We start from the raw sequence: 22,636 nt of genomic DNA, 5'->3' as shown, positions 1-22,636 counted from the left end.
TAGTGGAAGGGCACACAGGGTAGTACCATTTTGTTACTCAGCAAGTGTTGGGCCTAATAATGACCCTTTAAACTAACAACATCTTTTAATTTTCCCTCAGCGTACAGCTGAATTCGGATGCCTCTCCGAAATTTATAAGGTGAGTAGGAAAGAGGGTGACATACATGACCAACACCCTGTAGGGGCTGCTAGAGCATGGAATTTGGGTGTTGGTTTGGTGATACCCCCCCAGTTTTATGTACCTCACACCTGCCAATTGCCTCTGTCTCTCATGTGTTTCTCATGCCCCTCCTTCCCAAAAGTCCCTCTCCTTCCTATCTGCCCCCATTGTAGTTAATACATATTTTTTACCCCGTGGAATATTATGTTATCAATAAAATTCCCCTTTAATTCTATTTATCTATTTTTCCCAGCCTCCTGATGGTCGGCTGACCAAGGAGATGCAAATCGGAGAGGGCGGCACTGGAGCCGTGTTCATGGTAAGGGACCAACCAAATTCCTAGAGAGCAGGGGGAGCTGAAAGCAAGTTGAAAGTGCTATCACTATCCCTGCTATGCACATGATTACATTCCTTAATAACTCAATATTTCTGTCAGTTTGTTCCCAATATGAGTCTTGATATTTCCAGCTAATACTGAATGTCAGTTACACCTTTCTGTGTGTGTTACAGGGCCATCACCATCGCAGAGGTAAGGTAGCCGTCAAGATGGCCAACATCACTCGGGTAAGGTTTCTTTATAGTTCCTTTCTCCATATCATCCCTATTGTGTGGCTGCCTATGTGAGCTAAAGGGTTTCTATTTTTCTTCCCCAGGATGAGGAGTCAGTCTGCCGAGAGGTAAGCTTTCTCCTGAAGTTCAGCAGGCACAGGAACATCGCCTCTTACTATGGAGCTTATTACCACCCTGCTCCAAACGAGGAGTCATCGGAGTATCTGGAGGTAAGAAATTGTTTGTTGCATCACATTCATCCCTTATGTGCCAAAGAGATCTCCATTGGAGGCGAAAAAATACATACACGGCCTGAAATCATTCCTTCCTATTGCAGCTTGTCCTTGAGTACTGCAGCGGCGGCTCCCTGTACAACCTGATCGACAGCACCGAAGGCCAATCCCTGAAGGAGACCTGGATTGGCTATGTCTGCAGGGAGGTATTGAAGGTAAACTTGGATTCACTCCTTAAAGACTCTTCTATTATTTTGCTTTACATTATCCTACATTGTGTTACACGCTCTTTGTTAGGAATATTTAGCCAAATGTCCGTTATATTCTTATAACCTACATCTCAATCTCCCCAGGCTCTCAACCACATTCACCACCACCGGGCCGTTCACAGGGACATCAAGAGCCCCAACGTGATGCTCACCAAGAAGGGGAACATCAAACTCAGTGAGTAAAACTTATAGTTGTAAGATGAATGGATGGGGGGAAGCTTCTGTGGATATAAAGTACAAAGGGTATCATGATACAGGTTTATATCTTATTGCCCTTAAAATGAATGAATTTTCCAATTATATGTTTAATCTGTCATTTCAGTCGATTTCGGACACTGCTGGGACCTGGACCCACAGACAGGGAAGTGCAACCAGGCTGATGGGACTGCGCACTGGATGGCGCCCGAGGCCTTTAGGAGGAGGGACAGGGAACCGGAATTTGACAACAAAGTATGTTGTAGAAGCAGTAGGAGGACCCAATGGCATTTATGTGTCTGCACAAATGGGTGCTGCATTCAGTAAAGGCCAATTCAGTTACATGAGTGCTAAACATGAAGCCATTGGGAACCCCCTGGTAACAAGTAACTAAATCATACGCTAACCCAATTCTATCCTAATGCTCTTTGGTGTCTTCTTTTCCAGTGTGACATCTGGTCCCTTGGAATCACTGCCATTGAAATGGCCGAGGGAAAAACACGTAAGTGAATCACAACAATTGTGGGTTTCTGTACATTGTAACCAAGGAATTGTTACCCAATCTGGCAAAGAGCCTTTATTTAGTCATCTGTTACATTCAGAATTACAGGCTTTGCCTGTGTTTCTATGTGCAGGGGTATTGTTTGTTTGTTATGTTTTGTTTGTTATAATTATTCTAAAGCAAAATGTCTATTATGGTGGAAATAGCGAATAAGCCCCAATACTTCAGCTTCGTGTTTGAAGGGACTGATATATATATGTTTTTAACTTTTAGCATACGCCGATCAGGAACTAGTGTCGGACCTGATCATCAACAACGACTCTCCGAGGCTCATATCAAGGACCTGGTGAGTCCTTCCCAGCTCATGTCACTGTGCGATACTGATACTGCAACTCTGTGTGTCTCTCGCCTTGGCATATTAGCGATTAAAGCGATACATCTGTTTATCTTGCTCAAATCTTTTCCTTTTTCCAGGTCTCAAACTTTTGTGTCCTTCTTGGAGTCGTGCCTTGAGAAGGATCCTTCCCGGAGATGGAGTGCGGAAGAGCTCCTGCAGCACCCGTTCATTACTGAACTGCCCCCTGCGAAGACCATCAGGGCTGAAATCGAGGAACACCTTCGGGCTGTGCAGAACCGGCCGGCCAAACAAGGTGAGGGAATCCATTATATTTGTTATGGCTGTACTGTCACATCACTTAACTTACTAAAATGAGAAGCTGCTTGAGCTGGAATTGTAATAGTGGTGCTAGGAATAATAAACATATTTTTAGAGGGGTACTTTACCTTATTATTACATTTTAGTACAATAATATAATGTAATATAATGTTGCTTTTGAATCATATAAGTTTTATTTTGCAGCTTTCCTGTTATAAATCTCAAGTGCTAGTTGGTTGCATTACTCTAGCAACTGTTGCGCCTGCAGCAATACATGCGCTAATTAGTAGGTGCTTTTGTAAACTGAAGTTCATTCTGCGCAGCAATAGTAACAGCATTTGCATCCAATTCGCTTGCTGCAAGTCAGTAGCAGACGCAGCATACTCATAGTAGAATCATGGAACTACCGCCATGTCAAATCTGCTGGTAATTGTAGTGAAATGGGTTCAGTAGTTCAGACTAGTTGGATGAAAGGCCGTCCCAAGGATTTGTTTTTTCCTTACTGTGATTTTATTTATCTGTATAGGATTGAGAGCAGTTCGCTGGGCCAGGGAACAGCTACGGCGGGCCAGGGAACAGCTACGGCGGGCCAGGGAACAGCTACGGCGGGCCAGGGAACAGCTATGGCGGGCCAGGGAACAACTACGGCGGGCCAGGGAACAGCTACGGCAGGCCATGGAACATCTACGGCCTTGCTGGGCCATGGATCATCTACGGCCTTGCTGTGCCATGGAACATCTACGGCGAGCCTGTGACTTCTGCGCAACTGAAACATCACTAGAACAGAAGGAGGCTCAGCAAATGGCCCTGGAGGGTTTTGCCTGTGTGTGATCCTGTGGCCAATAACATCAAGTGCCCAGGGTGAGTCTCCTGTATACCATCCAAGGAGAAAGGAACATCTGCAGAGAAAGGTACCATCTCTCCTTCTTCTACTGCTCCTTTACCACTAGGCTCTTTCCTCAGACTACCACACCTCTAGCATCTGTAGCTCCATCAACACTATCCTTGCAGCTGCCCCAGCTCCTCCACAGTGGCGTCTCCTCTTTAAATAACTGTAACTCCACCAGCAGTCTCTGCCTTTAACATCTGCATTCAGATCTGTTTTTCTAACTGTAGATCTGTCATCATTATCTGTCATCATATCTCAGACTACCACTGCTCTACCAATGATGTCTTTCCTTTAATATCTTCATTTCAAACAACCACAGCAACAGTAATACTCACCACAGATTTCTACAGATTCACCAGTGGCATTCACATTTTTTAAACACCACAGCTCCACCAGTGGGACCTTAGATTCAAATTACCATAGCTCCACCCAAGGTCTCTTCTCTTAATTTTAGCTCCACCGCCTGCCTTCCCTTTATTTGTCTACTCCTCAACCAGCATGCTCTTTGCCTTATTCTAATCTCTTATTTCTCTTCAGCTAGTCTCTTCCATTTATCTTCTGTTCCACCCTCACACACTTCAAATCTCCCACTGTAGAGCCAGCGACACCTCCTCTCTAATCCCCTCACATACACACTGACATAAACCCTTAGTACAAGTTGATCCAGGGACTTGTCCGATTGCCCTTTTGGGAGTCAGGAAGGAATTTTTTCCCCTCTGAGGCAAATTGGCTCTGGCTTCAGATGGTGGTTTTTCGCCTTCCTTTGGACCAACTAGCAAATAGGCAGGTTTCTTTTAGACTAAAATTTAATACAAACAAATAAAATCTATTTTATAAATAAAGCTTTAATACATATTTTGTGGTGTTCTTGCCTTTTTATTGTATTGCCAGGGAGTGTTAGAGATGACGGACACTTGTAGTGCAAGGGAAAACGGTAACTGAAAAGAGAAGGTGCAATCAAGGGGCAGGGGAGGGAGAAATGGGTGAAAAGTGATACTAATATTGAAGAAATAAAAGCAGGGAATAAGTCATGTCTGGGCCCAGTGTTACTGATCTTGACTGAGGCAGGGATTTTGGTCAGTGCTGAAGCCTCGAGGGAGACTTCAAAAATTAAGAAATATCACTATACAGGTATAGGATCCATTATCCAGAATGCTCGGGACCAAGGGTGTTCCGGATAAGGGGCATTTCCGTAATTTTGATCTCCATACCTTAAGTCTACTAAAAAATTAATAAAACATTGATTAAACCCAATAGGATTGTTTTGCATCCAATAAGGATTAATTCTATCTTAGTTGGGATCAATCACAATGTACTGTTTTATTATTACAGAGAAAAAGAAAATCAGTTTTAATATTCTGAATCATTTGATTAAAATGGAGTCTATGGGAGATGGGTTTTCCATAATTCGGAGCTTTCTGTATAATGGGTTTTCAGATAATGGATCCCATACCTGTATACCTATAATAATTGCTATATAAACAATATATAGCTTATATAAACATATCATTGGGGTTAGAACAGTGTGAGGCTTAGGAGGTACAGACTTATTAATACTGTATGTCACTGTGCTTAGCACATGTTGGGCCTCTGTAAAATATGGATGAAGCTGAGAGCATTTTTTAGTAGCTTAGTGCACAGAATGTTTTAATGTCCTATATATATATATATATATCGATAATGGCTCAGTGCATAGGACCTCTTGTCTCTGTATGACTTTTGTGGTCAAAGACTCATATCACCCCGCCTATTGGCTTAAAATTTAGTGGTGAGCACAACTTTCCCTTTTTGCTGTATGACAGTTTAACCAGCAGACAATGGGGAAGCCCTGGCGGCACTCTGTACAAAGGAATAATCCTGAAATGACACCATATGGACCGGAGTGAAAGCTATAATGGGTGTTGGTGACAGCTGTGGCAGCTGGTGCGCTTATGTGTTTGGTGGGGCCACTGGGGTGAGATTCTCTGGCCATACCTGCTCTATGTTCCCGGGGTGATCAGTCACTGTGTCCATAGCCTAGAAAGGAACAGGCATTTTCAGTGCATTACTGCCGGAGAAACAACCGCTAGAGCTTGTGGGGGAAGTGATTGACAGGGGCCGGAGGCTGCTACCCCACAGTATAAAGCAATAGGATACATACCGTGTAATCGTTTATTCACCAGTTGGGCAGAGGGACTCAGTGAGACAGCAGTTTATTTATGATACAGTGATGATAGAGTGTTCTTTGACTCATATTTATCCAGATAGGAGATCATTAACTGCCATGCTACATCTGTAGCACTAACAGGAGATGGGACATGGGTCATTATTATGTAACTTGTCTGCCCACATTCTGACTGTATGTAAGTGGCCTACATTACTCATATAGCCAAGTAATGCGCTCTCTTATTATTCTGGGAACTCCAGGCCAACACTGAAGGGCTAAGTCTGAATGGCTGCTGCAATACGGCCTGCAGAAAGGGATCAACACGGGGCAGTGGCAGCTCTGTTTCTCTTAGATCAATACTAAGGAGCTATAAGATGTTGCCTATAGATCCTTTCCTTACACAGCAAGGCATATTAAATAAATGTAAATAAAGCCCAAGCTAGCTATACATGTCTCCATTCCAATGGATGTTACTTGTAGGAGAAAAGTCTTAGACATTAATACTTCCACCCAGCCCTACCGGAATGCTCACTCATTTCGGTTCCTTCGGAATCACTAACATGACAAGTCATTAGGGAATGACAGAAGCAGGAAGAGGAGACGCTCGCTGCAGGTACCCCGGGCTGGTACGGTTTTCTCCCAACAGGGGCACCAGCCCGGGGTACAAGGTAAATGATTAAAGTCACTTGGGGTGCTTAACATTTTGGCACCCCCAAGTGACTTAGCCTTTCCTTCTCCTTTAAGTGCTGATCAGCTTCTGTGCAGCATTCCTAAGGACTTGTCATGTTAGTAAAGCATTATTCTATAATAATAGTAGTAATAACAGTGGCCAGTTGATTGGCTGCCTCCCTGCCCTGCTGCAACTGCAACCTGATGCATCTGTGTGACAAGAGGACATATTTGTGTACTTATACACAACAACAAATATATATACCAACACTGATATACAGGTATAGGACCCGTTATCCAGAATGCTTGGGACCAAGGGTATTCTGGATAAGGCGTCTTTCTGTAATTTGGATCTCTGTACCTTAAGTCTACTAAAAAATCAATACAACATTAATTAAACCCAATAGGATTGTTTTGCCTCCAATGAGGATTAATTATATCTTAGTTGGGATCAAGTACAGGTACTGTTTTATTATTACAGAGAAAAGGGAATCATTTAACCATTAAATAAACCCAATAGGGCTGTTCTGCCCCCAATAAGGGGTAATTATATCTTAGTTGGGATAAAGTAAAGGTACTGTTTTATTAATACAGAGAAAAGGGGAATCATTTAACCATTAAATAAACCCAATAGGGCTGTTCTGCCCCCAATAAGGGGTATTTATATCTTAGTTGGGATCAAGTACAGGTACTGTTTTATTATTACAGAGAAAAGAGAATCATTTAACCATTAAATAAACCCAATAGGGCTGTTCTGCCCCCAATAAGGGGTAATTATATCTTAGTTGGGATCAAGTACAGGTACTGTTTAAATAAGTTCTGAATTATTCGATTAAAATGGAGTTTATGGGAGACGGGCTTTCTGTAATTCTGAGCTTTCTGGATAATGGGTTTCCGGAAAAGGGATCCCATACCTGTACTGTATATACCCACATACAAGGTTGAACATCTGGTGGGCCCCGCCGGCCCAGGCCTGCTCCATGCCTTGAAGTTGTGCTGAAATAAAAGTAAGGAGATGCAATGTGTGCTCATACACACGTGGGCCAGAGGTGCGCTATGTACGTGCACACATGCATGGCGGCTTGCTGGTAGCAAGTGTAAGGAACAGGGTGTGCAACTGAGGTGGGGGCCCTTGAGGTAGCAGCCCCCATGGGCCCCAGAAACCCCAGTCTTTATATACAAAACCAGCACATTATATGCCATGAGGAGCAGTGGGTACGGATGGCAGATATTCAGGCCCTGGCACTATAACACTGGCACGGATACACAGCATTGGCTCCACTGTAACTAACTAGAAATGAAAAAAACAATAGTTAAAAAAAAAATAGAAAGTGCAAAAAACCATAACAAATATATAAAAGCACAATGAGCTTTGTCAGGGGGAAAAAGTTAACTTACCCTCCATCTGTTAGGGTAGGGGATAGGGATATTATTGATGTCAGGTGACAAAAAACAATTTAATTCCAGCTAGTGACATAGAACATATACAGTATTTTACTTGTGTATAGTACCTGTGGGATGAAAACTGCAGCAAAAGTTCAAAGCTGGTTTATGGGTAAAGTTACAGTCTGCAGATTCTTCTTTTTTAAGTCTTCATTTCTGCACTGCCTCCAGTTTGCAAAATTTCCCAATCCCTGTCTGCATCTGTACCTTGATTGGTCAATTTTACTGTTAAGAAAGCTGTGCTCTGATTGGAGAATCCACAAGAAGAAAGATCCAATCAGAGCACAGCTGATTATAGCAGAACCTGGAGCTTTCAGGGACAGGAGAAGATTTGCAGGACAGCGCAGAAAAGGAGCAAGGGTTTTTTTTGTTTTTTATTTCTAAGGTGCCAGAGCAGGTTTGGGGAGGCTTAGCCTCCCCTAGCCTTATTGAAAATCCGCCTATGAATGTATTTGTATTGCACTGCTGCACATAAGTATTTGAACACCTGGCAATCAGCAAGAATTCTGGCTCTTAAAGGCCTGTTATTCTGCCTTTAAAATGTCCACCTCTACTCCACTCATTAATCTAAATTAGTAGCACCTGTCTGAGCTCTTTAAAGACACCTGTCCACCCCACAGTCAGTCAGACTCCAACTACTACCATCTGCAAGACCAAAGAGCTGTCAAAAGACACCAAAGACAAAATTGTGGACCTCCACAAGGCTGAAAAGGGATACAGGGCCTGTTGGAGCAATTGTTAGAAAATGGAAGAGGCTAAAGACGACTGTCAGTCTCCCTAGGACTGGGGCTCCATGCAAGATCTCACCTCGTGGGGTATCACTGATGATAAGAAAGGTGAGGAATCAGCCCAGAACTACAAGGGAGGAGCTGGTCAATGACATGAAGAGAGCTGGGACCACAGTTTCAAAGGTCACTGTTGGTAGAACACTACACCGTCATGGTTTCAAATCATGCATTGCTCGGAAGGTTCCCCTTCTCAAATCATCACATGTCCAGGCCCGTCTGAAGTTTGCCAATGACTATCTGGATGATCCAGAGGAGGCATGCGAGAAAGTCATGTGGTCAGATGAGACCAAAGTAGAACTTTTTGGTCTAAACTTCACTCGCCCTGTTTGGAGGAAAAATAAAGATAAGTTGCATCCCAAGAACACCATCCCTACTGTGAAGCATGGGGGTGGTAACATCATGCTTTGGGGGTGCTTTTCTGCGAAAGGGACAGACGACTGCACTGTTTTAAGGAGAGGATGAATGAGAGACTGTGGCAGACTGTGAAACAATGACATGTAATTGTACCTATAAGAAATGTGCTTTCTTTACATAATGGGCAATGACAACCACAGAATGGCACCTGCCTACTTTGTTCAGTACAAGTTAAGTTTGTCCAATTAACAGGATAGAAGATTTTGACAGGTCCCCTTTAAAGGTAATTTAAACCAAAAAGAAATAAATTGGTGCATAATTACTCAGAGTTGTCCTCAGAACACTTTTGCAATTACCATTCATTTACTGTTTTAAGTGGTTTCTGAGATACCCGTAGTGCAGGCAGCTTTATACTGCTAGGCAAGTGTAAAAATGCAAATAGCTCAGAAACCACTAAAAATAGAAATTAAATTACAATTTAAAGTAAATTAAATAATAAACTGAATAAACATAAATTGATAACTGTTGTCTGTTTTACTAGAAGATCTTGTAACCAGAGTCTGACCTAAGTCAGATTTCAGTTGCATAACCTTAAGTTACTAGACCCCACTACAAATTTGTCTACCTTCTTTTCCTTCCTGTTTGAGTACATAATGAGTTTGGCACGTGCTATATATAAACAGTGTAACAGTCAGAAATACTAACTATCCCTCTATACGCCTGAACCCCCAAAAGCCATTGCAGATCCTGCATAGATTTCACTTTATCTAATTTACTCTTATAAAGGAAGTTTATCATTCTATGTGAAACATTTAAAGTGTAGGGTATCATTTTTTAAATGAAAAAGGAACTATGAAAAGGAACTCGAAACTGCCCCGCTTTCCTTGTTTACATCCTGCCCCTCAGCTGTTACACAGTGTGCAGGCATCTTCCTCAACTAAACCCACCGGTGAGGTCAGAGAAATTCAAACCTGGGAGGTACTAAAATTTAATAGTCTAAGAGGCAAGGGTCACCTTTACACTGTAACAAAACATAGGTAAAATTTACTTCATCCCACCCAAAGGTTCCATGTGTTTCAAGTCACCTCTTTCTACATGAATTTAAACTTGAGAAAAAAAGACATTTCTTATGGTATTTCTGAACTCAAGTATTTATGTCTCCAGTATTACATCAGAAACTACATGCCAAGAAAATATAATGTAATTCTTGAAATAATATAAAAAACAAGTCTAACAATCAAAGCTGCTTTGGCATGAATATTCATGCCACAGTATTGATGACATTAATTTATAAGACATGGAGCAATATTCATTAACTTGCCTTTCAGAGAAATTATATTCTCCATCTATTAAAAAAGCATCTGATCAAAGGCTTTAGTGTATATGGAACAGCCCTTTTCATTTCCTGCTCATAATGAAGGTATTACACATATTATGGCAAATGCATAATAAGATGCTCCTTACCAAGCCCATATAAATGTTTTTGGCAAGTAGTTTTATTTATAGTTTTGCTTTACCCTTTGCCAAGCATTAATCAGATTTGTGCAAGTCCAGTTTATTCATTTTGCAAAAATCACACACTGTTTCCTACATACTGACAGATCTGATAAAGTTTGAATTTAAAGAGAATGTTTTTTATCAGTCAAAAGTAAAAAAGGTAAACAAAGTAACTTGTATAAAACCACAGAGTATAAGGACACTTCTTTCGTTGCTGAAGCATCTGAATTGCTTTTTAGAAGAACTTGCAGTCTATCTGAAGTCACAAAACCTATAAGCAACTGAAATACTGAAATATTATACATTCTAGAGCCAATAATGTTTATAATATTAAAATAAACTTTCACAATAAAATTATTCTCAGTGATATAATGGGTGGCAAGTAACTTGCATTACAACTCAGTAAAATGTGTTTGAAAACAAAAAATATTGTAAGAGGTAATGGGCCAGATTCAATTTGGTGAAAAAAGCTTATCATCTAGTTCAATTCCAAATTTTCCTAAAGAGACAGATGTGATTCAGTAAGGAAAAGTTATCTTACTGTTTATCACATAGAAACTAAATTGAAGTCTATTGTAAAAAAACTGAATTAGGAGAAGAGTTTTCTCTCCTGACATTGAATCTTGCCCTGTAATAAACCATTAAACAATGTTTACTCATTGAAATGAATCTGGCCCAATGTACTGTGAATAATACAAATTATTCACAGTACAGTACAGTACGTTCTACAGGGCAGGGATTCCCTCTACCTGAAAGAAATTCTATACATCGCTGTATAAGAAATAAAATATAACAAATCTTTTGTGGATTTATGTGATCCACTGAATGTGACCTATATAGATTCAATTTTTAATTTAAAAATAAAAGCAGTAGAATAATACTGCACACAGAAATCAGAAGAATTTCATCCCTTTTTATATTTAAAACATCTGTTGTAGTGAATAAAATAAGGAATCTGTAAATTTCTACTAAGGTTAGTCTCAAGGAGAACTAAACCCTAAAAATGAATATGGCTAGAAGTGCCATATTTTATATACCAAATTTATTGCACCAAATGTATTGCACCAAAGGTTCAGCATCTCTATTGCATTAATTATCCATGCCATTAGAGTTGTCACAGGAGCTCCCCATCTTGGATTTTGTTAGATGCTCAGTGTGTTCACCACCAGTAGCCCCCCATCTTCTTTTCTGCTGATTAACTGCACATACTCTGTGCTGCTGTCAGTTATCTGAGCTTAGGGACCCACAATATACTGTATATATAGAATATAAATGTGACAATATAAGGCAATTTAGTAAATAATTTAGACTTAATGTACATGGCAGCTCTAAAACTAGTACAATCAGAATTGAATAATCTGCCCTGTAGCATCAGCTTCTATGACAGGTCAACCTCTTATGATGACACCTGAGCTTAGTTTCTTAGCAGCTGCTCAGAGCCTGCTAAGTGCAAATTTTAATGAACTCAAGCAAGTTTTTTTTAGTTTTTTCATAGACCAAGCAGATGCTTAAATTTTTTAAAAATTGGAAAACGTTCTGCAGGCCTGGACTGGCAATCTGTGGATTCTGGCAAATGCCAGAGGGGCTGCTGTAAGATGCCATAGACAGTCACTATGTTTGGGCCTGTGGGGGGGCTGTTTGGGCCTCTGTGTACTTGAAATGCCAGGACCTATTTTGAATCCCAGCCCAGACCTGAATGTCTGTGTACTAAAACAGGCTATAAAGTTTGAAACCATAACCAGAAATTAAGTGTATCCCATATATTCCCATTGCAATTAAGTATTCAACTATGAGTAGAATCTATTTAATTATTATTTTTTTGCTTTTTTTCACTTTATTGCTGCACACTTAAGAGCATAGAAGCTTAATACTCCCTAAACAATTTAGCATTGAAGTCTTACCAATATTATCACTGTGCTGTTTCTGCCATATTTTCTACCACTGCTGCTATATAAGGCACCAATCCAGAGAAACCTCTTCCAATACACACATAAATGCACACACTGTGCTGCCTGGAAAAAAATCAATCTCATAAAAGTTAAATGGTGTATAACCCTATTTTGATTCTCTGCTTGCCAGAATTTAATGAAAAAATAAAACCAGAAATCAGTTTTTATTGCTTGAGAAACATGCAAAAATCTTCAATGCATGTAATTCATTTTAATCTGCTAGCAAATTATGCGAAAACTGCTTGAGCGAGATGAAGACCTAAATACTTCAGCTAAAAATTGGCTCCTCTTTAGAAATGAAAATGGTGGGATTTCAGTGAAGAGGGGAGTTACTTTTATGGAATGTTTTACCACATATATTTAGTACTGTCCCAGGAGTTGCATTTATTTTACATTCCACAATAGAAAACTCAGCGAAGGTCATCTAAGAATGAAATATTGTTTTATTATACACGCAAAACATTTTCTTGTGAAATAGTGTAACATGCTATTTATTTGAGCTAAAGTCTCATAGTTATTAGAAATTCAAAGAACAAATGTAAACTTGTAATTATATTAGTCAGTTTCTACTCTTTAGGACCTAGCTAGCTCACAAATGCCATTATTTAGTACCAATATGAGATCTGTTATCCAGAATGCTTGGGACCTGGGGTTTTCTGGATAAAGTGTCGTTTTGTAATTTGGATCTTCATACTAAAAAGTCATATCAAAAACATTAAATAGACATAGGACAATAAAAGGTAACTAGAAAGGGAAGTCTGGGCTCCACCCACAGTTATATAGTAATATAGGTTTTGATAGTGTCTGAATGGCAGCAATTTCAATTTCCCCACTGAAAGTTAATAAGTGACATCTGATTGGCACCCATTTGAAACTGCAGTTACCCAGTGACTAACTCTGCAAAGTTAAGGGACCCCACAATTAATAGTCAAAGAATGGCTGCAGTTTAAATTTAAACCAATAAAAGTTAATAGGGTCATTGTGATGGTGGTTGGTGGGTATGCCCACGTTTTCTCACCTTGAGTCAAAGTCACCCAGTGACAAACTGTGCAAAGTTTGGGCACTCTGGCATAAATAGTGTGAAAATAGCCAGCATTTTAAATTTAAACCAAAGAAATTCAATGAATGAAATCTGATTGGCTGTGGCCCAACCCACTTTTCCTATTTTTGAACTGCAGTCTCCCAGTTTCTAACTTTAAACCACAAATACCCAGTGACTAACTTTGAAAAGTTTAACAATAATGGCATCAGTTTAAATATAAACCAAAGTTAGGGAACCCTGGCATAAATAGTGTGAGAAAGCCAGCAACTTAAATATAAACTAATAAAAGTCAATTTCTGAAACCTAATTGGCTGTTGGTGACTCCGCCCACTTTAAATAACCTTTAATCTTAGTCCCCCATTGGCCAACTGTGAAAAGTTTGGGACACTGGTGTTAAAAATGTAAGAAAACATGTAAGAATGGCAGCACTTTTTAAATTTCCCAATTAAAATCAATGAAATAAATCTGATTGGCACCACCCACTTTTTTCAAATGTTGAATTATTGTCACCCAGTGACTAACTCTGCAAAGTTTGGGGACCCTGGTGTAAATAGTATAAGAATGGCAACATTTTAAATTTAAACCAAAAAAATTCAATAGGTGAAATATGATGAGTTTGGGGACCTAGGTTTTTAATACTGTGAGATTGGCAACAGGTTGAATTTCCCCTTAGAAAGTCAATAGGTAAAATCTGATTTTGGTGGCTCCACAAACTTTTTCTTACTTTGAACTGCAGTTACCTGGTGACTAAAGGTGCCCATACACCTTCAGATACGCTCGCTTGGCCAAGCGAGCAGATCTTCTCCCGATATCCCCCACCTACGGGTGGGCGATATCAGGAGAATCCAGGCTAATTCTACCAACGGGTATAGGAAAAGTCGGTCCAGGAACAAGCCGATGGGGTCCCTGATCTGACTAGATTTTTTAACCTGCCCGATTGAGATCTGCCCGATTTCAGGCCAGATATCGATCGGGCAGGCCCGTCGGTAGTGCCCATACACGGCCCGATTAGCTGCCGATTCTGTCTAAGGGACCTAAAACTGCAGTACCCTAGTGACCCATGGTGAAAAGTTTGGGGACTAAGCTGAAGTTTGGGGAATAAGCTGAAGTCAAAGGACAGTATGTTGGGTTTTTCAATTTCTTAGTTAGAATCAAGCACACAGTACTGTACTATAATTTTGAATATTATTTGATTAAAATTGAGTCTATGGGTAGTAATAAGCGAATCTGTCCCATTTTACTTTGACATAGAACTCACTAAACTGCTAAAAAAATTGCGAAACGGCAGAAAATTTGTGAAATGCAGCTACAGCACAATTTTTTTTTATGTGACCGCAACTTTTTTGACACAACTGCAACTTTTTCCTCACCAGCCTGACAAGAGGGTCTGTTTTGCTGGTTCTGAATCAATTTACAAACCTGTAAAAAAGGTTTTACTTACAGTTTCAGAATGGGAACCAGAACTGTACTAACCATAAGTAAAGTTCTGTTTTGTTCTACTTTTCATGAGGTTCACTCTTTTTTTCCTGATAAAAACATAAATGGGGGTAAAGTTATATTAAGATATACAGTAAATAAATCAATGCTTAAGAGTGTATAGCTTTCAATACACAGTTGGCATGAGGTTCCAGTCCTAATGAGCTTATAATCTGTTAGGAAAAGGAAACAAAAAAAACCAAAAGGGGGCTCACAAGCAACATGAATGAAAATCTTCATAGACAAGAAACATGTTGCTCACCAACCCCTTGGATGTTGATCCCAGTGACCTCAAAGCAGGTGCCTCTGTTTGAATTCCTGGCTTGGAGGCACATTCTGGTTGCATAAAAACCAGGTGTACTGATAAACAATCTCCTGGAGGCTACCAGTCCACATAGCCAACTACAGCCCATATTTGGCACCCTCAAGAACTTGTGTTGCTCCCCAATTTTTTTTACATCTGAATGTGGCTCATGGGTAAAAAAGGTTGGGGACCTCCGATCTAGAAGATGTTTTTTAAGGAGCTTAGAAAAAAGTGCAAGGATAGGAGCTTTCCTGATGCAAGATGGTGGAGCATTCCAGAGACGGAGTCAATAAAAGCTGTTTGCGTAAAATGTATAGGCAGTAGATTGTCCTGAGCTGAGCACAAGGCCTGGGAGTATGGGGTGATGAGTGCTGATATATAGACAGGAGCAGAATAAATGGCTCTGAAAGTAATATGTTACAGTAGACTGTCCAGGAAAGTATGAGAGCCTGAACCAGTGTTTTAGTAGTGGAGGGGCAGCGGAAGGGGCATATTTTTTATTATGTTTCTTGAAAAGAAGCATTATGTTCAGATGAGGAATGTGAATGTGAGAGATGGTGACACCCAGACACCTGCCTTGGGGGCTGGATAGGGATATATTTTCAACTGTAATGTTGAAACAAATGCAGTGGGACAGTTTTCGATGGGAATATAAGCAATTTGGTCTTGGACATGTTAAGCTTAAGGTGGCAAGCAGCCATCCAAGAAGCCACGGCAGTAAGGCATTGTGGGATTGTTGCCTGAATAGCAGGAAAAAGATCAGGGGAGGAAAGGAAGATCTGTGTGTAATCTGCATAAAAGTTATAGGAGAAGCCTAAGGATGCAAGGAGGTCACCAAGAGAGAGAAAGTAAAGCGAGAACAGAAGAAGCCCTAGGACAGACCCTTAGGGCACCCCAACAGAGAGATCAACAGAAACTGTTATACTGAAGATGAGCATGGAGAGATATCATGATAAAACAGAACCACTGTTAGAAAGCATTTGGAGATGTTTTAAAAGAAGACAATGCTCAACTGTATCGAATGCTGAAGAGAGATTCAAGTATGAGTATAGAATAGTGTCCCCTGGCCCTAAGCAGCATGGATATTGTTGATGACCTTTGTAAGAGCCGTTTCAGTAGCATGACCTGTGCGGAAACTGGACTGAAAGGGGTCAAGAAGGTGATTGGTATGCAGCAAATGGTTGGAGATAATCTGCTCAAGGAGCATGTAGAAGAAAGGCAGGAGTGAGGTTGGCCTATAGTTATCAAGGGAAGTCAGATCAGAGGAAGGCTTCTTGAGAATAGGTGAGAATAGATCATGTTTGAAGGTGGACAGAAATATACCAATTGAGAGAGATGAGTTGAAAATGTGTGTTAGTTCAAGAACAACAGTACAGGTCAGATCTTCTGGGAAGTGTCATGGAGCAGGATCAAGAAAGCAGGTAGAAGCTGCGGAGGAGGAAAGCAGCTTTGGAACTTGATATTTAGTGACTGGGAGGAAGGAGTCCCTAGGAAACTTTGTCCTCATGGGAAGAAAGTTATACAAAGAGACAGGGGTAATGCTTTGGCATATAAGATTGACTTTAGATTTAAAGTGGTTTGCAAATTATTAGGGTGGGAGAAGTTATTGTGCTACACTCTGGGGTTTGAGCAGTGAACTGAACAGAGAAAAATGTGTAGTGGGTTAGTTTTATGCATGTTAATGAACTGAAACGAGTAGGATTGTTTAATCTGAAGGAGAGCAGAGATAAGAAATTTGTAGGAAAGAAAGTCAGGAAGTCCATGGGATTATCGTTCAGATGAGCAAGTGCAGGATTGAAACAGGCAGGTGGTGATATTTAACCAGGGTCTGGGATTAGAAGCTTGTTGTTGGTGTGAGAGGAGAAGGGCAAGGGCAAGAAAGTCAGAGTGGTGTTGTATTTGTGACAAGATAATCAGGGTCAGAGGAGGAAGTGTAAGAGGAGAATGAAAGATTGAGTGTGGGTGCCAGGGATGGACGTATAGTGGCTTGTCTCTTTCTCCCTAATACTCTTTTAGTGGTAGGAGTGGGAGACATGTCATGAGAAATTGAAAATGAGATTAGATGATGGTCAGAGAGTGGAAAGGGGATAGTGTTAATAGCCAGCCAGTAGGAGAGAGGGGCAGTGAGAGGACAGAAAGAATACAAGCCACATTTCAGAGTCAGAAAGGGAAGAAGAGGGTGAGGAAAAAGGTGGGCAGTAGATTACTGCTACCTAGAGTCTATGGGGGGAATAAATATTGAGGGTGTGTTAGATATCATGGTTAGTGATTGAAGATAAAAAAGTAGCTCATGAGTAAATAAATTTGGGGAAGCCAGAGGGAATGGTGAGATTTCAATGGATAAGACATACAGTGTGGGGAGCTGTGTAAAGAGGTAGAGGTCCTTACCTGGCCAGTAAAGCAAATGACAATTAAAAGTACATATTAACAGCCCATAAGGTTAACACAGTGGCAGGTTAAAAAATCAGCATTACCAATGTAAACTGTCAGCTGCAGAGCAGTTAACTGTGCAAAAGGTCCAACATTAGGTAATAATTTGGTTTTCAATAGGAAGAGATGTACACTGAAGCAGCACTATGTCAGTCAGCAGCAAATTCAAATTATACTGTATAGATGAAGAAAGTACAGGTCTTGGGTTTTCAATCCAAATTCCAACTCCAATTCTAACTCCATTTTTAAAGCCTCATACTTTAAGCCTTCCCCAGAGTGTCTCTAAATTTAAGAAAAGACAGACTAGATAGCTAGGTAGGAGGGAGTGGCAGAACTTACAGATTTAGTTAACACCTGGCATTAATATAGTAGGCTATATTAATGAGTGAATCTGTCCTGTTTTGCTTGCCAAAACATTCACGAAATTAAAAAAAAAACACAAGAAAAAAATAATTTGATGTTTGGTGCAAAAACAAAAAAAACCAGAAAAGCCAACTTTAACTCCTTAAGGGCTGTCCTTCAGAGCATAGATTGGGTTTTCTTCTAAAAACACAGAGCAGAAATGGTTGTCATTTAAAATGATATTAAATCATTACTGTTCTCAATTTATTCCATTAATAAGAAAAAGTAGAAGTGTTAAGAATCACCCTATGTGGCCTAACTCTGAGGTAAAGAAGTTAATAGGGAACAAAAGGAAAGCTTTTAAGAAATATAAGTCAGAGGAGACAGAAGCTGCATTTAAGGAATATAAACACTATAACAAGTGTAAAACAGCAAATGGATTTTTTTTCCAATGCAGATTTATATCGCTACAAGTCCCTGAAAAAAAAGTCATGACTTTTTAAAGATTTACTATGCATCCATACAGCTAAGAATCTGAAGCTAAAACTTGCCGAAATCACATGATCTTTCCTGAAAGATCATTCTTTTGCCCTTAAAACTTTAGAGGTTTCAGATTTTTTACACTGGTAAAAATTTGAGTTTTCGGATGACAATTTGAAAAAGTCACAATTTCTGAGCTGACTTTTTTAGTTTGGATTTTTTAGTAAATGAAAGTCATTTGTGGAAATGAGTTTAGTCAAATTTTTAAAAAGAAAAATATGAGAAATGTTAGAGTTTTAGTAAATCTGCCCCCTAAGAATAACTGTAAAAAGTATATTGATAGTAAAAGATGCAGGTTGAGAGTGTGGCTCCATGTGGTTTTAACTGATCAATGTGGTTTTAACTGATCAGAACAGAAACAGAACAAAAAATCCAAATGTGCTAAATCAGATCCTCTATACAATAGAAGAGCCAAAGTTCCAAGACCCACCTGATAGCTGCACTGTTGGCTCAGCTCTAACTAGTCAGTGGCTCATGCAAGATATGGTACATAAGGGTTACTTAAAATCAATGTGAACATGGCACCAGGGCCAGATGGAATACACCGTCAGGTACTGAGAGAGCTTAGTTCAGTGCTAGCAGGCCTCTGTTTCTGATATTCTCAGACTCGTTTTCATATGGTATGGTACCTAGGGATTGGAGGAAAGCTGACGTCATTCATATATTTAAAAAGGGAGTAAGATCTCAGCCTGGCAGTTATAGGCCTGTAAGTTTGACATCCGTGCAGGCTTGTTAAGGGATCACATTCAAGGCAGGCTTGTTAAGGGACCACATTCAAAATTATGTACTGGAGAATGCCATTATGAGCAGTAATCAGCATGGCTTTATGAAGGACGTGTCACAAAACTACTAGCTTTCTAAACTAAGGTATATTGGCCTTAGTGAAGTTTTTAGCACATGGATAGGAAACCAGTTACAGGATCGGGTACAGAGGGTGGTTGTTAATGGTACATTCTCTACTTGGAGTAAGTTTCCTAGTGGGGTCCCTCAGGGTTCTGTACTGGGTCCACTTTTATTTAACTTATTTATTAATGACTATGGGGAAGGTATGGTAAGTAATGTATAAGTGTTGACAGTTAACAGGTGCCAATGACACAAAACTCTGCAGCCCAATTAATTCCATCCAGGATGTGGCATCCTTGCAGCAGGATATTGACAAACTAGCAATCTTGGTGGCTAAGTAGCAGATAAGTTTTAATGCGGATAAATGTAAGGTCATGCTCCTGGGACATAAAAATATACAAGCCACTTATACCCTTAATAGGGCTGCACTTGGCAATCTATTATTCTATTAATCTATTATTTTTACAGTGAGAGCTGAAGTTGTGGAATTCTCTCACTTAATCATTTGTACTTGCTAATACATTAGATAGCTTCAAGAAGGGATTGGCTTTTTAGCAAGTGAGGGAATACAGGATTATGGGAGATAGCTCATAGTACAAGTTGATCCAGGGACTGGTCTGATGATTTGCATCTTGGAAGAAGGAATTTTTTCCCCCTCTGCAGCAAATTAGAGAGACTTCAGAAGAGTTTTTTTGCCTTCCTCTGGATCAGCCAGCAATTAGGCAGGTTATATTTGGGCATAAAAGGTTGAACTTGATGCACATGCGTCTTTTCAACCTAACTTTCTATGTTACTACGTATGTTACTGGCTCGGCCAGCAGACAGGGAGGCTTTCTGGAGAATGTGTTTTGTAATGTTTATACACACACCTTTAATGTGTATTTTGATGATCCCGATACGGTGCACTCTTTAGGGGTACCCAATAAACCATGCTCCTCAAAAGTTGGCTAAAACCCACCACCATTCACTGTTTGCAGAGTGATATTACACGTAATTTGTAGATTGTGGTTTGCTGCAAATGAAAACTGAAAAGCTCAGCTGAAAGCTCATTGAGCCATAATGTAAAGTAATGGTTTATCCATGTTATGCATTCAATAGTCATTTATTCTACTAGTGTAAATTCTGTAAAATGCATTATTAATTCCTCAGTCTTTTAATTATCTTGTTCAGGTGCCCTTAATTATTAGAAACTGTAAACTCTCACTACAAGAACATAAAACTGTAGACAACAGTAATATGACTGCAAGTAAACAAGTGATTTATTCTATAAATAATGTTGCTATCAGTGCTGTAATTATGACCACAAATGCATATTTCAGCAGGCAAGTTAAAAAGCCAGTTGGTCAGTTAAAAATGTCGACAATTTTAAAAGCTTAACCCCTTATTACCCAAAATAAGTCTGCTAGCTATTTTGTTGGCTATTTCAGAGTGGCACATATAGTAATTCAAAATAAGTCCAATACAGAATAGAACTCACCACTTGGAAAGATGGGTCCGGGCAGGCCTGGATTTGTGGCGAGGCCACAAAGGCCCGGGCCTAGGGCGGCACATACACAGGGGCGGCATGCCGCCCCGTCGCAAGCAAATTTTAACATTTTGCTCCCATACGGAGCAATGGGGACATCTCCCCACTGCTCCGTATGGGAGTTCTAAGTTAGGCGCTTGCGCGTGCGCATTAGCGGTCACGGGGGGGGGCGCAAGGGCAAGTTAGGCGCTTGAGCATTCGCGTTTTCGCGGCGGGGGTGGGGGGCGCCGAATGGGGGCGGCCTTGGGGCGCCCCAAGTAGAAAGGAGGTGGCAAAATAGCTGCTGGACACAATATGGGTATACCTATTACAGGAATACTGCTTTTTAACTTGTTTATTAATGACCTGGAGGTGGGCATAGACAGTACTGTTTCTATTTTTGCTGATGACACTAAATTGTGCAAAACTATAAGTTCCATGCAGGATGCTGCCGCTTTGCAGAGCGATTTGACAAAATTAGATAACTGGGCAGCAAACTGGAAAATGAGGTTCAATGTTGATAAGTGCAAAGTTATGCACTTTGGTAGAAATAATATAAACGCAAACTATCTACTGAATGGTAGTGTGTTGGGGGTTTCCTTAATGGAGAAGGATCTAGGGGTTTTTGTTGATAACAAGTTGTCTAATGCCAGGCAGTGTCATTCTGTGGCTACTAAAGCAAATAAAGTGCTGTCTTGTATAAAAAAGGGCATTGACTCAAGGGATGAGAACATAATTTTGCCCCTTTATAGGTCCCTGGTAAGGCCTCACCTTGAGTATGCAGTGCAGTTTTGGGCTCCAGTCCTTAAGAAGGATATTAATGAGCTGGAGAAAGTGCAGAGACGTGCAACTAAACTGGTTAAGGGGATGGAAGATTTAAGCTATGAGGTGAGACTGTCGAGGTTGGGGTTGTTTTCTCTGGAAAAGAGGCGCTTGCGAGGGGACATGATTACTCTGTACAAGTACATTAGAGGGGATTATAGGCAGTTGGGGGATGTTCTTTTTTCCCATAAAAACAATCAACGCACCAGAGGTCACCCCTTTAGATTAGAGGAAAGGAGCTTCCATTTGAAGCAGCGTAGGTGGTTTTTCACGGTGAGGGCAGTGAGGTTATGGAATGCCCTTCCTAGTGATGTGGTAATGGCAGATTCTGTTAATGCCTTTAAGAGGGGCCTGGATGAGTTCTTGATCAATCAGAATATCCAAGGCTATTGTGATACTAATATCTACAGTTAGTACTAGTGGTTGTATTTATAGTTTATGTATGTGAGTGTATAGATTGGTAGGTGTGGGTTGGGTGTGCTGGGTTTACTTTGATGGGTTGAACTTGATGGACACTGGTCTTTTTTCAACCCTATGTAACTATGTAACTAACTATGTAACTATGTAATACAGATCAATATCAATTTTTTTATGAATGGTTTATGAATTCTGATATGAATTAAAACTCTATCCTGTTGTAGCCCTAATGTAGTACATGTATAAGGTACAATTCCATCACCCAAGAACTAATGTATTACTTTACAGCCTTATATATATATATATACTCTGGGTACTTTGTATCCTGAGTACATGGCTTCTCCTCCAGTGTTATGACTGGTGTGAGAGCGTGGGATTGGGTGAGTGCTACAGGTTTTACCTATTTATATGTTGATTTTAAGTGTACATATGGTCAAGGAGGAGACCGAAATGTTGGTCTGATACATTTTTAAAATGACTTAAATAAAGAATCTTGATTTTTATTTTTAAATGTTCCTGGAGTGCAATAAAGGCCAAAAACAAGGCCAACATCCCGTAGAGGAAACAGGGACACTAATGAATCCCTGAAAATGAGACAAGAATGCTGAACAACCAAAA

General features: G+C 40.2%; 1 protein-coding gene across 1 annotated transcript; it reads left to right on the top strand.

The window, feature by feature from the left end:
- The first annotated feature begins 393 nt into the window (after positions 1 to 393).
- On the top strand, positions 394 to 3,173 carry LOC105947352 (serine/threonine-protein kinase mig-15-like). The gene is made up of 7 exons (XM_031903119.1): positions 394 to 724; positions 814 to 939; positions 1,047 to 1,157; positions 1,296 to 1,908; positions 2,182 to 2,254; positions 2,383 to 2,558; positions 3,090 to 3,173. Exons 1-4 carry the CDS (start codon positions 707 to 709, stop codon positions 1,392 to 1,394), a joined length of 354 nt encoding a protein of 117 aa, XP_031758979.1. The 5' UTR covers positions 394 to 706; the 3' UTR covers positions 1,395 to 1,908; positions 2,182 to 2,254; positions 2,383 to 2,558; positions 3,090 to 3,173.
- The last annotated feature ends 19,463 nt before the right edge of the window (positions 3,174 to 22,636 follow it).

This window comes from Xenopus tropicalis, chromosome 5 (assembly GCF_000004195.4).
Source record: "Xenopus tropicalis strain Nigerian chromosome 5, UCB_Xtro_10.0, whole genome shotgun sequence".
NCBI lineage: Eukaryota > Metazoa > Chordata > Amphibia > Anura > Pipidae > Xenopus > Xenopus tropicalis.
The sequence above is the reverse complement of the archived record's forward strand: the minus strand, read 5'-3'. Positions and strand labels throughout refer to the sequence as shown.

Coding starts and splice junctions, on each gene's coding strand:
- LOC105947352 (XM_031903119.1), top strand. Junction 940..1,046: donor AGTCATCGGAGTATCTGGAG/GTAAGAAATTGT, acceptor TTCCTATTGCAG/CTTGTCCTTGAGTACTGCAG. Junction 1,158..1,295: donor TCTGCAGGGAGGTATTGAAG/GTAAACTTGGAT, acceptor CAATCTCCCCAG/GCTCTCAACCACATTCACCA.